This window comes from Myripristis murdjan, chromosome 13 (genome assembly GCF_902150065.1).
Source record: "Myripristis murdjan chromosome 13, fMyrMur1.1, whole genome shotgun sequence".
Taxonomy (NCBI): Eukaryota; Metazoa; Chordata; class Actinopteri; order Holocentriformes; family Holocentridae; genus Myripristis; species Myripristis murdjan.
In genome coordinates, this window is record NC_043992.1 from 6,776,209 (window position 1) to 6,792,206 (window position 15,998).

Consider the following 15,998-nt stretch of genomic DNA (forward strand, 5'->3'; position numbering starts at 1 on the left):
TGAAAAATGATTCACTTAAGTATCGTGATTCTTTTTTCTAAATCAATTACCGAACTGACACTGGTTGATATTGGTGTGATATGAAGGTAAACGACCTCTGACCTCCAGATGTGTGAATGAAAATGGGTTCTCTGGGCAGCCACGGCTCTCCCCTTTGCAGACATGCCCACCTTCTGCTAATCCCATGCAGTTTGGGCCACAAACCCTGCAGTCCACATGTGTTCTTGTGGCCTGTTGTAAAATGGTGTGTTTGTGCAGACTGGGGCCTAAACAGCCTTGGAGCTGCATCAGTTGGCTTTGACTGGAAAGCTGAGACTCTTGTGGATTCAATGAGCCACATTTGATTCATGTGTGATGATGTTTACCCCCATAGCAGCCATTTCACTGCAGGCAGAGCATTTTGTCAAACTGGACGCCGCTGTATAAAATGACCCCTAGGAGAATCACAGCCTCATCCAACTTTACAGGCAAACTAGAGGAGAATTCAAAAAACTAAAATCACAATAAATTCTTATAGAATCGCAATACATATTGAATCAGCACCCAGTGACAGTATCGAATCGGGAGATAAAAAATATCTCCCAACTCTCCCTGGCCTACATTTAAGTGTCACAATCAGTTTAACAAAAAAAAAAGTAAGGTCACATGACCACATTCTTCATGGTTGACAAAGTCTGTCCTGGGCTGAGAGGATCAGTCAGTTAATCCATTAGTCAACTTTTTTTTTTTTTTTTTTTTTTACTTCTTGTACTAATCAATTAATCAAAAAAAAAAACAATGACAAATAATAATCAGTTGATTAACTGACAAAGAAAATAGAGGTTAGTTACATCCCTAGTTCCTTCCACTGTATTGAACATGACATTCATTTAAATTACCATCCAGTGTGACAGAGACTTTGCAATGAAAACAATCAGCTGAGTTTTACTTTTGTTTGTTTGCTGTCCGCCGGGCTTTAACTCTCCAGAGGTCAAGGTGATGCACACACTGCAGACACACACTGCAGGCATAGCGCTGCTCCTGTGCCCGGCGGCTCGCTGTGTTTGGGTCCAGTTTCCATCAGCTTGGAGCCAAGATGGCCGCTCCTCTGCAGCTGCACCACACGTGTTCGGTCACCGCCTGCCGTGTCGGGGCGACCCTGGCGGCCCTCAGCTCTCCGGCTTGTCCTTGTTGGGTCCCATGAACTCCACCCCGTCGATGGGGATGTCCTTCTCCTTGATGGCTTTCTGCACGCAGTGCTGGTACTTCCGGAAGGTCTCGGTGCACGGGTCCCCGCTGCGGTCCCCCTTCAGGAACTTCTCTGCGAACCAGCGGTTGAAGCACTGGTCGTACTCCCGCTTCAGGTCGGTGCAGCCCTCGCCGACGCTGTTCATCCTTCACCGGAACTTCCGACCAAAACCAATCCGAGAAATGGAGAGTATCCGGATATTTCTTTGACTTATTTCTGTCGTTTTCGGCAAAAAAAAGCAGCCGCTGTTGAAACGAGCTCCAGCGTCACACTGCTGGCTTCCGGGTTGCTCCCTTGACTTTCCTTGAACCGGATGATTTGATTGGCTGGCAGGTGAGCGGCCGTCGAAGGCTGTTGGTGTTCCGATACGACAAAGATTGTACATGTTGAAGATACTTCACTCCATAACAAAAAACATGAACACTTTCCGGACCTCTAACATACACGCGTCATCGATTCCATTTTTTTTTTTTTAATTCTACACAAAAAGTGCTTTATTGGCATGTCAAAGCGGCCATCACATAAAGGACAAGACATCAGTACAAATTCATATCCAGAATCACAGCATGTACAAGTGTGAAAACAACAACTAATGATTTCAATGGATGTAGTTATTATCATCAGCCTCGTAATCATTATCATATTCCATATATTTAAGTTGGCTGTAAGTTGTGTTTGTGGTCTCCTGTGGAAGAAATTTGTTTTGGATGAAAGGGAACTAATGCATAAGGGCAGACATACAGTTTGGTTTATATACATATGTAAAATACTCATCACCCCCCAAAAACAAAGCAAAGTAAAACAAAGAGCCATATCTGCCTACTTTTCTGTTAACGTAAACAGACACAGAGTGAGACCTCTTCATTCTCTCTTTCATGCCGCCGCCGTCCAAAACCCGCGTGACGACGCCTGAGCAGCTTCCGAAGTCTCGCGGTGCTGTGTTTGGGCATCCGGGAGGACGTGGGAGTAATCGAAATAAGCTCATATTCGAATTTATTCGGCAGCTAACAGGATATAGACCAGAGCGGCTGTGTAAAAGAGGTAAGAAAAACCTACAGGAGCCATTTACTGACATTTGTTTTCTGTAGTTTTTAAGATATAGCGCACGCAGCATCCATGCTAGCTGTATTAGCTGGCTCAGCTAGGCCGTCCTCACTGTTGTTGTCATGTTTCAATGAGTTGCGGCCCCGCGAGCTGTGCTAGCTAGCTAGCATAGCCAGGCTGCTTTCTATGTATTTGTAATTTTTATGCTTAATTTTTTAGTAAGTCTGGGATTACACGATGTCTGACAGCGAGGACAGCGACTTCTCTGACAACCAGAGCGAGCGCAGCAGCGACGGAGAGGCGGAGGAAGTGGAGGAGAATGAGGTATGCTAACCGTGAGCGGTGTTTTTCTTTCCCTAGGATGGTGAAGTCATTACCTAACTGACTGACTGAAGCCTTTCCCCAACTTGAGCCATTTCCAACTTATAACTAACCCTAATCATAACTCAAACATTAACCAACCATCCATAATGATCACCATAATGATCGCCATCCTGGGACAAAATCCGCTAACCGTAAGCCAGCCCGGCAAACAGGAGCGTCAAGACTGCAACAGGTCTGCGGTCTGTAGCCTGTTTACATCCATTTACAGAATAATCTATAACATTCAGATTGGGTTAAGTGTAATTTCTTGAGCCGTGTCATGTCTTAGCCCTCCTGTTACCTGCAAACGTTCTGACGTTTTTCTTCATAAATTGGGTTCAGTTTGATCCCAGCAAGTTAAACCCCCAGAAAATGACTTAATTAGTGTTCCCACCCAAATTTCCCATAAGCTCAGTGGTTCTCATTGCTACAGGTGTGTTATGTTACTATAGCTGTTACTTACAGGTGTGCTATATTACTACAGGTGTGTTTTGTCAGGTGAGGGCTCTAAAACAGTGAAACACTGAAACACTGATGGGTACCAGATTTGTTCAAGACATTGAAAACACATCATCATGTTAATTTTATGTTTACTCATCTGCTTCCTTTGAATCAGGAGAAGTCAGAAGCAATGAAGCAAAAGAAAAAAAAAGAAAAAATTACGTTAAATATGCGTTTAGAGGCGTTCCAATAACTGAATGGGGTCGTGTTGAACCCAGAGATGACGGGAGGGTTAAACAGTCTATGGCTGCAAAAAAGGTTATCCTGATTATTTTACCAAACATGGTGATCACAGTTATTAATGAGCATTGCTGTTCAGTATTACAGTTTTCATTTTCTTCACTGCCTGGGCTAAGTGATATATATCAATCATACTGACATCGTTTTATGACATTTGATGTAGTTTGTGATATAATCATAATGGTATGTATTGGACATATACGCTGTCTTTTCCCTGTTTTTAGATTTTTCTGAACTTACGTGGCTGTTCATGCCTGATTATGTTGTCTCTGCTTCCTTGGTTATCATATCCACATTATGAGTGTTTTTCAAAAATCATCAATCTGTGTGTAAATAACTTCATAGATTAACATTATGATATGATATGGATGTTGAGCTATTCAGATGTCATGATATTTGAGTTTGAGGCCGTGAGCCGTGTCTCTTGTGTGCAGGAGGAGCCGGCCAGCCCCGTGGGCAGTGACAAGGTGGCAGAGGAGGAGGGGGAAGACCTGGAGGACGAGGAGGAGTACGATGAAGAAGAGGAGGAGGAGGACGACGACCGTCCCAGGAAGAAGCCCAGACATGGAGGCTTCATCCTGGACGAGGCCGGTACGAACCCACCCAGTCCTCCTTACCTTGTTTCTCCTTGTCTTTCTGTCTGTCTGCACTGTGAGATGTTTAGAGAGTAACTGCAGGTCACAGGCGACACGCCGCCATGTTGGAGGACGACCAGCTAACTGTCACCTCTCCCTCCCTGGTTCTCTTTCCACTTTATGCAGTGCAATCAGAACATGGAAATGGGACATTTTTGCTTAGTTTTGTCAGGAAGGGAGAGTCTCTCTGCACTCATTTTTCTTTCTCTCATTATATTCCACAATGTTTCTCTTTAAAATTTAAGCCCCGCTGCTTATTTGGCTCATAAGACTGAACATTAACTTTAAAAACATGTTAGTCACAAGGAAGACTGCTTCTGCTGCAGTCTCCTCTTACATATCTGCTTATGTTGGAGTTGGGTGCCTTTTTTTTCTTTTTTTTTACTGGTAAACTTTGTCGAGGTGAAGAAGCAGCATCAGTGTTTCAGCTCGCTTCATCTGTCTCTGTCCTCGTCTGTCTCTGCTCTGGTTTCTGTACGTGATTTCTCTCTGTGAATACCAAAGTCTTGTTCTGTAGGACTGAAGCTCCACGTAATGTGACGTTCATCTCTCATCCCTGTGTTTCCTCTCTCTCTCTCTCTCTAGATGTGGACGATGAGTATGAGGATGAAGATCCGTGGGAGGAAGGAGCCGAGGACATCCTGGAGAAAGGTGCGTGCACAGACGGAAATTCAGCATCAGGTGTTATCTGTGACGGCAGAACTTGAGCTGTTAGATGGCATGTACAGAGTTTTTCTCTTTTTATTTGGGTGAAATTTAAGAAATGTGATAAAATGATTGTTAAAATGTGATTGTATTTTAAAGTTGAATTGGGTTTGGTCTCAGTGCAGTGGTCTGCCGCAGACTGACATCCTCAAATACTAGAAAGGAAAGTGAGTTCAGTCCAAGGTCAGGTGCATCATTTAAGATCAGGAGGCAAACGGGAAAAAAATCTTATTTCATTTTATTGGCCACTTACAACCCATTGATATGACATTTGACCTGCTGAATTGGTTTTGCTGTGTTAAATCAGGACTCAAGGCTACATTTACTCTGAGTCCCCATGTATTACAGCATGTGGTGATGATGATGATGATGATGATGATGATTAGGCCTCAAAATGCAGTCAGACTGTATTGAAAGTTAGCAGGAAGCTGCAGCCAAGTGGTGAGTTTCTCCGCTCTAAAGCTAGCAGTGAGGTTGTGGTTATAAATGGTGCAGTGCCTGTTAAAACACGTGAAAATGTTGTTTATATACGTTTTGGGTGCAGGAGCTCACATGAAAATGTTACAGACCCAATGATGTAAAAGCGACATGTAATGTGCGTGAGCAAGACACAGATTTGACCTAAATAATCCATCTTGAGGTGAAGCTGTGGAGGCTAGTTACCACAACAGTGCTGACGTGGAGCCTGCACGTGGTCATGGTAAAACATATCTGTGCTCATTATCTGATTTGACAATAAGTCAGTCAACATTTGATTGATTTAGCTGTTAATGTGCTTTTTACTTTATCAGTGGCAGAGTTTCCGCTACATGTAATTCTTTGTGGCGCACCGCCACGGCAAAATAAAAGCCGCCACACCTTCGGAATGATGATTTTTTTTTTTTCTTCCAGATGGTAAAACAATTTTAAATGTGTATATATATATATATATATATATATATATATATATATATATACTCACACATATAGGTTATGTAGCCTTTATTTGCGCAAATATACTTATTATAATCAGTTTGAAATGATAATTTAAATATCATGAAATGTTACTTTACACTGCAATTAACTTTAGTCATCACGCGCCTGTTTGATTACTACTGCTGTGCGCTCGCAGAGGGAGAGAAAAGGGCAAGAGAAAGGTACTTAGGCAAGATTAAATTTTATCCATTTTTTTTGGTCAAGCCTGTGAAAACGACCCTAATGTTATTGTTAATGTTAACATTGTAGGGCCCATATTTATTTCCTGTCTGTTTCGCTGACAGGTGTAGAGACGGGTGCAGCAGGCGGAGAACTGATATGAAAACGGCTCCTCGTGTCTTCATACATTTATGGTTAAATTTGGGAGTGGAAAAGAAGCTTGTGCGCTACACGCCTGCAGCTCCTCAATGACAGAGTTTTAATAAACACAACAATGCTTAGGCACGGGTTTTATATTAATCTGACGAAAAACTGATATGCTGGAAATCATGCTCTTGCATATATTTGCTCTGATAACAGTCTGTGGACGATGGCGAATGCCCATACTTGTGTGTCTTGCGAGTGTTTCAAAACTGCAGCGTGTGTATGTGTGTGTATGCTGTAGCTGCACCGCCCTCGCATTTGAGTTCCACATTTTGCGGTCTGGCGACAGAGAATAATATATATATATATATATATATATACATTTTTTTCAGCTTTTAACCAGGTTTTCAGCTCTGTCACTGTCACAGCAGGCCAGTGATATTGTTGATATTTGAGTTGAGTCCTCACAGCAGAGTTTCCTGTGCAGCCTGGATATCAGGACGGCCCGCTCGGGTCTCAAACAGCCGGCCAAGTTCCCTTTTTTTTTCTTTTTTTGTTTGTTTGTGCCAGAAGCCGACAATTCGCCGTGCTTGTCAAACAGTTGAGACGCCAAATGCTCACAGCCTGTCTGCATACTCCAATGACCATAATTCATTGCACCGGTGACACAGCAGCACTGGTGTGTGTGTGTGTGTGTGTGTGTGTGTGAGAGGGAAGAGATAGCTAGAGGTAAAAAGTGCCTGTGATCAGACAGTGTAATAATTCGTTCAACTTTTATTTTACCTTCCAGTCACATTGAGATACTTTTTTTTTGGAAGTTTGCTGAGGAGAATATAAAAATACATCAGGTAAATCATTAATGAAATAAGTAATGAAATATACGACAGTCAATATGATAAACAGTCTAATATGTTCAGAAAATTGCATTTCTTTACTGTAAGGCAGAGTTTAAAACGAGGAAAAGACTTGTGCAATATCCAAATCACAGGAGCTGCAGCTTTTTGATAAAAGTGAACTCGTCCTGTGTGACAGACAGAAGAACACTTGTTTGTTTGTTTAATCCTGGCAGCATCACATCATCATCAGCATCGTTTTAATGGTTTTACAGGATGAAAATAATAATGCAAACATTAATTTCCAAAAAAAATTCTGCATCATGTCACAATGCCTGTCAAAATAATTGCAGTGTAATTTTTTTATTTTATTCAATGTTTGTTTCAATATCGTTTGCACCCAGTTTAACTCTTTGAAACCCGAAAATTGACTTGATTTATTTCAAAAACGTGGGGGGGAATTGATGAGAAAATTTGAGAAATTTATTGTGAAATAAAGCGTGTCATAATGGAAGCTGGCCTCCTGGGTTTCAGAGGGTTTGAAAGTGGACTGAGACACTTGAGTACGTGAAAGCCGCGGGGGTGGAAACTGTGTGCAGACTGTGTGACTGTATGAGCGACATTAGTGCTGTCTGACTGTATTCTCTTGTCTCACCGGTGTTCCTCTGTCATGCATGTCCTCTTCAGTTAACGGTAATTCTACTCCAGATACTCTTCTGCTCTCATGTTTTTGATTTTCATCTCAGTTGGTGTGTTTTCTCAATCCAGTGGGATATCAGTTCTTCCATCCAGTAAAACCCACATCCCCTGTGTTTAATTTCCATCTAGTCGTTGCAGATGTGTACATTATTAACTTCACCCATCTCTGCACCGTGCGTAGCCCGACGTAAAGGAGGCACTGAGGGCAAATCCATCCCATTATTGGCTCCTAAAACCAGCAGACAGGGCAGCTGTCAGATTGCTTTGAATTCACTTCAGACAAACAGGAGAAAATCTCTTTTTATTGGCTACAAACACAAGATTCAGTCTGAATTATCCCGAACAGTTTGGATATTACAAACCTCTCATTTAGAGCCTTTAGTGGACTCATATCCAGTTCCAGTTGTTACAGGAACACCTCAGTTTTTTGGGTGATATGCCCCTTTTCTCCAGTTTCCCCAGGATGAGACCAGATGTTGGACGCTGTTTGCACCTCTGTACGTCCAGTGGTTCAGTTCCTGTGGGTAGCATTTCCTGTTAGCTTAGCATAAAGACTTGAAGTCTGTGGGAGTCGTTAGCCTGGCTCCGTCAAAGTGTAAAATCAACCTTCCAGCAGCTGTCTGATTTACACAGTGGATCAGGTGGATTTGAAGTTAATTAGTGGTGGATCTTCCTCTACCTTGGATCACCTTAATAGATGGAAGGATGAACGTGTTCAGCGGTTCCACCATCTGACTTCCCCTGTAACCACTCGCATTTTATTTAACAAAAAGAAAAAAAACCCGAGACGAGTATTTCACATCCACATGATGATCGTCTCAGGGGAGAGAACCGTCCATGCTGGTTCAGTAGGATGAACAGTAGGATGAAATTGATTTTGTTCGAAAGAAAATGAACCAATAAATAAATATGGCATGTTTTACACAACCTTGTTGAAGTTGAAGTAGTTTTCTTAATTTGTCCAGTGAATGTGGACGTTTTGAGAAGTTCTGTATTTTATGTCTGCTTCTGCCACAATAAGAGTAGGCATAATAATATGTTGATTGCACTGCAGGAATAGAATAGAAGATACTTCATCCCCACAGGGAAATTCGGGTATCCAGCAGCTCAAAAAAGACAAACATATAACACATAACAATAAATAGCTAAAATAAAAAAAAATACATACGTGCAGCATGCCATAGCATAATAAAAGCAGCATAATTATTGCACACAACCCAGTCCAGGAGAGGAAAAGATCAGAAAAAAATTGGCATCGGAAATCAGCCAAAAGAGTTGGAAAATATCAGCATGTTGGAAAAAATCCAATAACATACATCTTTACAAATTTGACTGATTTCACACATCAGCGCGTCGACAGAGCAGCTCATTTTGGAGGCGATAGCGGCCGATGCCGATGAAGAGCCAGTGTTATTGTGCATCCTGTAAAAAGGTCAAAGTCACAGTAATGCAGCGCGGCCAGAGAGCCAACCAATCAGGTCTCAGATCAGTTGACCTGTCCAGAAGTTTGAGTGTTTGCCTGACGCTGCTGCCTGCTCAGAAGCCGTGTTGCCGTTGTTGTTGTTGCTGTTGTTGTTGTTGTTGTTTATTTGTTTATTTTGGACTAACAGCCGTGCTCGGCACAGCCTCACTAAAACATGAAAGCCCCACACTGGCCTCCATGCTTCTCTGTGCTCAACATCATCATTAATCTGTCCGTTTTTGTCCCCGTTTTTCTTTTTCTTTGATTTTTTTTCCCATCATGCTTTGTTGTTGCGGCTGCCCGGCTCTCCTCGCTCTGCCCTGATGACCATGTCTTTTGGCTTCCTCCCTCCGCTTCCTCATTTATATTCTTCTCCTCTTCTTCTCTCTGTGTTTCCCGTTTCTTCCGCTCCTCCTTACTCATCCGCCTCTCCTTCTCTTCCTTTTTCCTCCCCTCTTCCTCTTATTCCAACTCTCCTCCTCTTCCTCCCCTCCTCTTTCACTCCTCACCCATCCTCTCCTCTGTTTCTTCTTTTTCTTTCGTCTTCTTCTTGTTTTACGTCTTCCTCTCCGTCATCCTGCTCGTTTCCCTTCCCATCATCGCCCTGCTTTGTTTCTGTCCTGCTGCGACTCCTCTTCCTCTCCTTACTCCTCCTCTTCCTCTCTCCTTCCTCACCCCGGCTGGACCTGAGCAGAGGAGGCTGAAGGTGAGTTTCAACCACAGTCGTCACCCATTTTTAACACCAACAACACCAACAAATTCACCGTCAAAATTCAGGTTTTTTTGTGTTTTCTTGTTTATTTTGGAATGTGTCACGTTGTTCCATCTGCTCGTCTTCTCTCTCTCTCTCTCTCTCTCTCCCCCTCTCCCTCCCTCTCAGTGTCCAACATCGACCACGTGGTTCTGGATGAGGATCACTCCGGCTCCCGGCGGCTGCAGAACCTCTGGAGGTGATGAACATCTTCCACGTGTCTTGACACAGCAGGCAGAGTTTCATTAGCTGGGTGTCCATCACTCAGTTTATTTATTTATTAATTGGCTTTCCATAATGTGAGAAAAGACGAGAAAAAAAACACCCTTGAAAATAGTGCACAAAAAAGACAACAAAACACGCACAGCCAAACAAAATAAATTAAAATATATCGCTATCCAGAGTGCAGATACACATACAAATGCACAAATTGCTGCGCAAAAACCTCTCTTTTTTTAATTCATAGATTTTTAATTCCATCACTCACATCATCGATTATGCAGGAAAATCTCAGATTATCTTTACCTGTGCGTCCTGTTCATCTCACTTCAGTCTTTCCTACTGCAGCATGAAAAGCTCAGGCTCAGTTCACATTAACAACATTTATACAGCAACAGGCCGCGTGGTGTGATGGTGCGTTAGAAATGTCCTGTGGTATCAGGAGGCAGGAAATACGACCGGTGTGAACAAACACGCAGCTCCTCTCTGTGTTTAAACGTCTCGTTGCTTCATGATTCTGTTTTTGTTTGTGTCACAGAAAAATGTTGCTTATCGTTTTTCTCTGGTCGAATGGAGACAGATAATCTGTGTGTGTGTGTGTGTGTGTGTGTGTGTTACAGAGACTCTAGAGAGGAGGCGCTGGGTGAATACTACATGAGGAAGTATGCCAAGTCGTCAGGAGGGGAGCAGTGAGTATTCAGACGTTTCTCATGAAGTCTAAAGGGCATGTCATTCCAGAGGCACAGTTTGTTTATCTGTTTATAATTTTTCATTTTCCACTTGATTTCTTTCAAAAACATGGGGAAAAGACAACCAGCAAATTACCAAAAAATGACAGAACACTAGTAAAAAAAAGTACAAGAAAACTACTAGAAAATTAGCAAAATATAGAAAAAAATGAAGAAGACTATATTTCTGTCATTAAGTGTTAATTAAATTCTGTATTTAAATGTCTGACCTTGCAGTTAAATGCTTTTGAAATATTTCACAAGTTGAGGTTAGCCAAGGAAAATTCACCTGGCTTTTAAAGAAAATCATGAAGAAAAAGGAGATGAGCAAATTAGCAAGAAGTGCCCCAACATTCGCAATAGTTGGAAAATATCGGCGTATGGGATATCGCGAGAAAAAAAATCCCGCATCGAGCATCTCCAGAGGCCAAAGTGACTTCTGAAATTTTTCTTAGTCTGACCAAATGTCAAAAAATGAAGTATTCATTTCATGATATGTATGTAGAAGAGAAACTAGCAGATCTGGTGTGGAACCTCTGTGGAGCTGCATGCAGGAGATGTTTCTTTTTCCCTCACGAACGACCAAAATGATGGATTATGAAGCTGCCCTGAAGCTGACCCTTGCCGAGCGCTCGGTTGACTAGATGTTTGAGTGAGTGTTTATTCGTCGTGTCCGGCGCTGCAGGAACACAGCAAGACTTGAGCAACTGAAACAGCAACAAGTTTATCTGCAGGCAGTCGGTAAATCTGTCTGGAGGGAATCTGCTAAGTGGATTAAACATTGTTTGTTTTACTGGAAGCTGCTGCTGTTTCGTGTGAGCATCTGCTGAAAATGTCTTAAACAGCAAATATGTCAAAGGTCCATTCCAGGGATTTTTTTTATTTATATATTACAAACTGTACAGTTCCTGCCAGTTATTTCCAAAAGCAAGCAGTGGTATTTTGGAACTCCAATATCATGTTTCCTCCCTTTTCTCCAGCCATTGGTTTCCATTCATTCCTCTACGATAAGAAAATGAATGAACTTTCAGAGCCTTCAAACTTTCTTCACAACAGTATTCCATCACCGGAACAATAATAATAATATTAATATAACAGTAATTTATCTAGTAGAAATACCAAATATTTTCTGGATACAGCTTCATAAAGAATATTTTGCTAAGCATGTTTTGCTCTTCTCAGTTTTGTGTCATTACAAAATGCAAAAGAAAGACAATTTCTGCACACCTGAATCGTCTTTATGCAGGTGTGGAGGAACAAAATGCTATCAAGTAATTTTTTATGTGTTTTAAAAAAAAAAAAGATTTAAAATACTGTGTTGGTCAGAGTAAAACTATTTGAAGTTGATGTGTGGGTATGATAGGCGTTTTTTTTTATTATTTGTTACATTTTCTAGATGAAATGATTGCTCAAATTTTTGACAGATTAATCAATGAAAATATTTGTATATTAACACCTGAAAACGTAACCTGAATATTCCGCATTTAAAGGCCATCTGTCCTCTTCTTCTGTGGTGTCTAGTTACTCTGGAGGGTCCGAGGAGCTGTCTGATGACATCACCCAGCAGCAGCTGCTTCCCGGGGTCAAGTATGTCAAAAAAAAAACAAATAAATAAATAAAAAAAAAAAACACACACACACACACATCCACCAATCAGCATTGAGGTAGCAGCAGAATTCAAAATGTTCATGTGATTAATTTTTCTCTGTCGTCTGCAGGGACCCCAACCTCTGGACTGTCAAGTGCAAGGTGTGTGTGTCGGCCTTTCGTTCGCCATGACTGATTTTGTTTGTTTGTTTGTTTTTTTATCTGTTCATTTTAACACACACATTTCCGAAACAAGACTGTGTTGTGTGTTTCCAGATTGGAGAGGAGAGAGCGACGGCCATCGCCTTGATGAGGAAGTTCATTGCCTACCAGTTCACAGACACGGTAAGGATGTGTTTTTATTTCTTTTTTAAATTCTACTTTATGTTTTTTATGTTTTTATTTTTTATTCTTATTTTATTGCAAGTCTTTGCTTAATGCATGATTCTGATTGGCCGGTGAATGCCTGCTGATATTTTGTGATATTTATGACAGACAGCTGTTTCATGTCTGGTGATATACACAGCAAAACTAAATAAATGGAAAAAAAAAAAATGCAAATGCAAAACTCTCTGAGGTTAGAAACGTGAAGACTCTGAGTGTTATTTTGAATTTCTAACAGCCTGAAGGTCACAGCTGAGTCAGACGTTTCTGTGGTTACAGCTCTGCTTCATTCATAAATAATTAAAGATTAATTCAGTTAACCTTTTAACAAAGTAATTCATCTATAATGACCTGGGAGGGTCAACTAATGTGCTTTTTTCTGAGAGCAATACTTTTTTTTGTCATCACCTTTTCTCCCCTTTGACAAAAATTTAGTGAATTTCCTCCTGTTTCAAAAGGTTAAATACTTTCACAAGCATTTAAAAAAAATCTGTTATTGATCCAGCATCACTGATCTCACGTTTAAATGTCTAATTCTAAAAATTATAACTAGAGTTTTGTTTTAATTAAAAAAAAAAAAGTGCTTTGCTGTGGGAATGGGGAATTTTCATGTCTTTTTTTGGCTTTGCCATTTTTTAATTTTACTAATGTTACGGTAGTTTTTTTGTTATTTTGCTAATTGCCTGTTTCCCCATGTATTTGAAAGAAATCAAATGAATTTACTCAGATTTAAGAGAGGTAGTTGAAGCTGTCGATAGCCAATACATTGGGCTGTGTAAAAAAGAAACATGAAAACTAGTGCTTGAGTCAGTGTCTTTTTAGTGACAAACAAAGAGAATAGTATAAATGCATGATACTGTTAAACAATATTACAAGTCTTTCTAAAAAGAGCCAGAGAATAACCTCCTTCATATCAGAGAGGGAAGACACGGACACGCTGATATCAGATATTTAAAAAAACATGTCAGATTTCGGCATCACCTAACAAACACCAGCATTCTCCAGAGTTTAACCCGGCCGCGACCTTCCCCCTCCAGCCGCTGCAGATCAAGTCGGTCGTGGCTCCTGAGCACGTCAAAGGCTACATCTACGTGGAGTCATACAAGCAGACACACGTGAAGGCGGCCATCGAGGGCGTGGGCAACCTGAGGATGGGCTTCTGGAACCAGCAGATGGTCCCCATCAAGGAGATGACGGACGTCCTCAAGGTCGTCAAAGAGGTCACCAATCTGAAGCCCAAGTCCTGGGTGCGGCTGAAGAGAGGCCTGTACAAGGACGACATCGCTCAGGTACGAACCACACAGCCACACTCAGGGTTTGGTTTGGAAGCTGGAGGTGTACCGGGGGTGCGTCAGACCATGGAACTGCTTGGTTCTGCACCCTTTGTTTGGAAACCTCAAGGCATGAAATATCTTGGCATAAACATCATATCACCAATTAATAAGATATTTGATTTAAACGGCCCTAACATTTCAAGAGGCATTAGAGAAGACTTAAACAGCCCTGCCACTATCATTGTGGGGCAGAGCAGAAATTATAAAGATGAACATCCTACCCAGATTATCCTTTGTCATATCAGCCATACCATTAAAGTTTCCACAGCAATGGTTCAAAGAAATTGATACACTATTCTCAAACTTTCTCTGGGGTGGCAAGAATCCCAGACTCAACCGTAAAAAATTGTCTATGCCTAGAACTAAGGGAGGGTTAGCTGTACCTGATGTATATCTTTATTATCTAGCGTACAATGTAAGGTTTCCACTGTCATGGGCATATAAAAATAAAAATCAATACATGGAGGGTAGCTGGGAGTGGTTGGAGGAGAAGACCATATCAGCATATAATAAATCAATTTCTTTATGGTACCATCCCAAATATAATGTCAAAATAAATAATTCACTTATCGATTTTTTTATGCGAAATTGTAAAGGCAGTACACAAACAAATGTCAATACATGGATTGTCTTTACCATCTTGCCCTATCTGGAATAACCCACTGTTAACAGCAGGTGGCAGAACATTGACTGAGAATACCTGGCAACAACACAATATTACACAGCTGGGGCAGGTTGTAAGAGCTGGTGATATTATACCATTTAAGGAGATTAAAATGTGATATTTAATATTCACATTCCCCAATGTCCTGTTGTCCACTTAAACAATAGAACACTAACTTGATCTGAAGTGTCTGACACATGTTCTTGTTGAACTGAACTGATGTAAAAGAAAACGTTGAAGGATCTGCCTAACGTGATGAAACTCTGGCACCATCATTTCTTAAGTTTATCTGTACCAACTCCACCCCCCCACCCCCCCTTTTTTTGTCTTGTCTTAAATTGTGCGTCATTGTAATGTGTCTTTTGTTCTGTTATGAAAATACATTTTACACTGGAATGAGAAAAATGAGGAGCAGCCAAAGTTCTTTTCAGCTTCTGGTGGGGATGACTAATAAAAATTAACGTGTAAAACAGCTGTGTGCCTGGAAGAGACACACAGTTGAAATGTGCTGTGTGCCTGAGTTCTTTACAACAGGTAGTTTTTGGAGCGATTGCACCTAAATGTTTACAATTTGTAAATTTTACTTCAGCCGCTCACTTGCTCATTTTTACATTTTTTTCTCAGTTCTGAGCCACTGCACATTTTTCCTCCCTAGGGTTCTCGGCTGGGATCAGAATATGAAAAACATGTTGGCTTTCTCAAGAAAGCCGTGGGAAATATTTTAAGGAGTGTGTGGTTAGGAGAACACCAGGCCTCTCCAGGGAAGAAGGGCCAAACCCAAACTTGGTTTGGAAATATATTGGTGATCAGTGGACAGTAATGATATCAACTGGTTACTCAGGCCTTCTGGAACTGGGGATCTCCGCTCTTTGTTTCCTAGTTTGAAAGTTAATATTCAGACAGCCGGGTGGCTCAGTGACTCCGTGTTCCTCTTTGTGTCTTTCCTGTTTCTCTAGAGGAAGACAGAAATACCCCAAAATAATCATTAAAAACGTTGACATAAGGAATCCGTAAAGATCAGATGCATTCAGGAGGTGGCTAGAGATGAGCGGGATCGTCTGAAAATCTGACTATAATGTGTTTTTATTAATTTTTTTTCCACCTCAACTCTGGCCTTGTGTGGAGCCACTGTCTGCGATTGGGGAAAAGGAGCAGCTAAGACTCAATGAAAGGATTTACTGATGTGTGCTAGCGAAAGCATTTGCAGCTGCAGGGAGGTCCCCAGCATCTGGAGAAGTTCAGCTACATGTAAACATAAAATCCACTGTTAGTGCTGTGTGAACCATGCGAGAACGGGGCCTCACCGGGAGTGTGCTGCTCCGAAACCAATTAAGTAGAAAAAA

The 15,998-nt window shown here is 41.3% G+C and overlaps 2 protein-coding genes across 2 annotated transcripts in view; one reads left to right on the forward strand and one right to left on the reverse strand.

Annotated features, from left to right (window-relative positions):
• Positions 1–718: 718 nt before the first annotated feature.
• Positions 719–1,545, reverse strand: triap1 (TP53 regulated inhibitor of apoptosis 1). The gene has a single exon (XM_030067389.1). It carries the CDS (start codon positions 1,371–1,373, stop codon positions 1,149–1,151), a length of 225 nt encoding a protein of 74 aa, XP_029923249.1. The 5' UTR covers positions 1,374–1,545; the 3' UTR covers positions 719–1,148.
• A 582-nt stretch (positions 1,546–2,127) lies between these two features.
• The window catches only part of supt5h (SPT5 homolog, DSIF elongation factor subunit), a 36,350-nt gene continuing 22,479 nt past the window's right edge, over positions 2,128–15,998 (forward strand). The window contains exons 1-11 of the mRNA XM_030067355.1: positions 2,128–2,269; positions 2,492–2,596; positions 3,811–3,967; positions 4,597–4,662; positions 9,683–9,694; positions 9,869–9,938; positions 10,579–10,647; positions 12,208–12,273; positions 12,405–12,435; positions 12,550–12,618; positions 13,695–13,946. Of these exons, the coding sequence (XP_029923215.1) occupies positions 2,510–2,596; positions 3,811–3,967; positions 4,597–4,662; positions 9,683–9,694; positions 9,869–9,938; positions 10,579–10,647; positions 12,208–12,273; positions 12,405–12,435; positions 12,550–12,618; positions 13,695–13,946 (879 nt within the window). The 5' untranslated portion in view covers positions 2,128–2,269; positions 2,492–2,509. The remainder of the gene's footprint in view (positions 2,270–2,491; positions 2,597–3,810; positions 3,968–4,596; positions 4,663–9,682; positions 9,695–9,868; positions 9,939–10,578; positions 10,648–12,207; positions 12,274–12,404; positions 12,436–12,549; positions 12,619–13,694; positions 13,947–15,998) is intronic.

Bases quoted from the DNA above. Each gene is read 5' to 3' on its own strand.
- triap1 (XM_030067389.1), bottom strand. From the start codon at position 1,373: ATGAACAGCGTCGGCGAGGGCTGCACCGACCTGAAGCGGGAGTACGAC.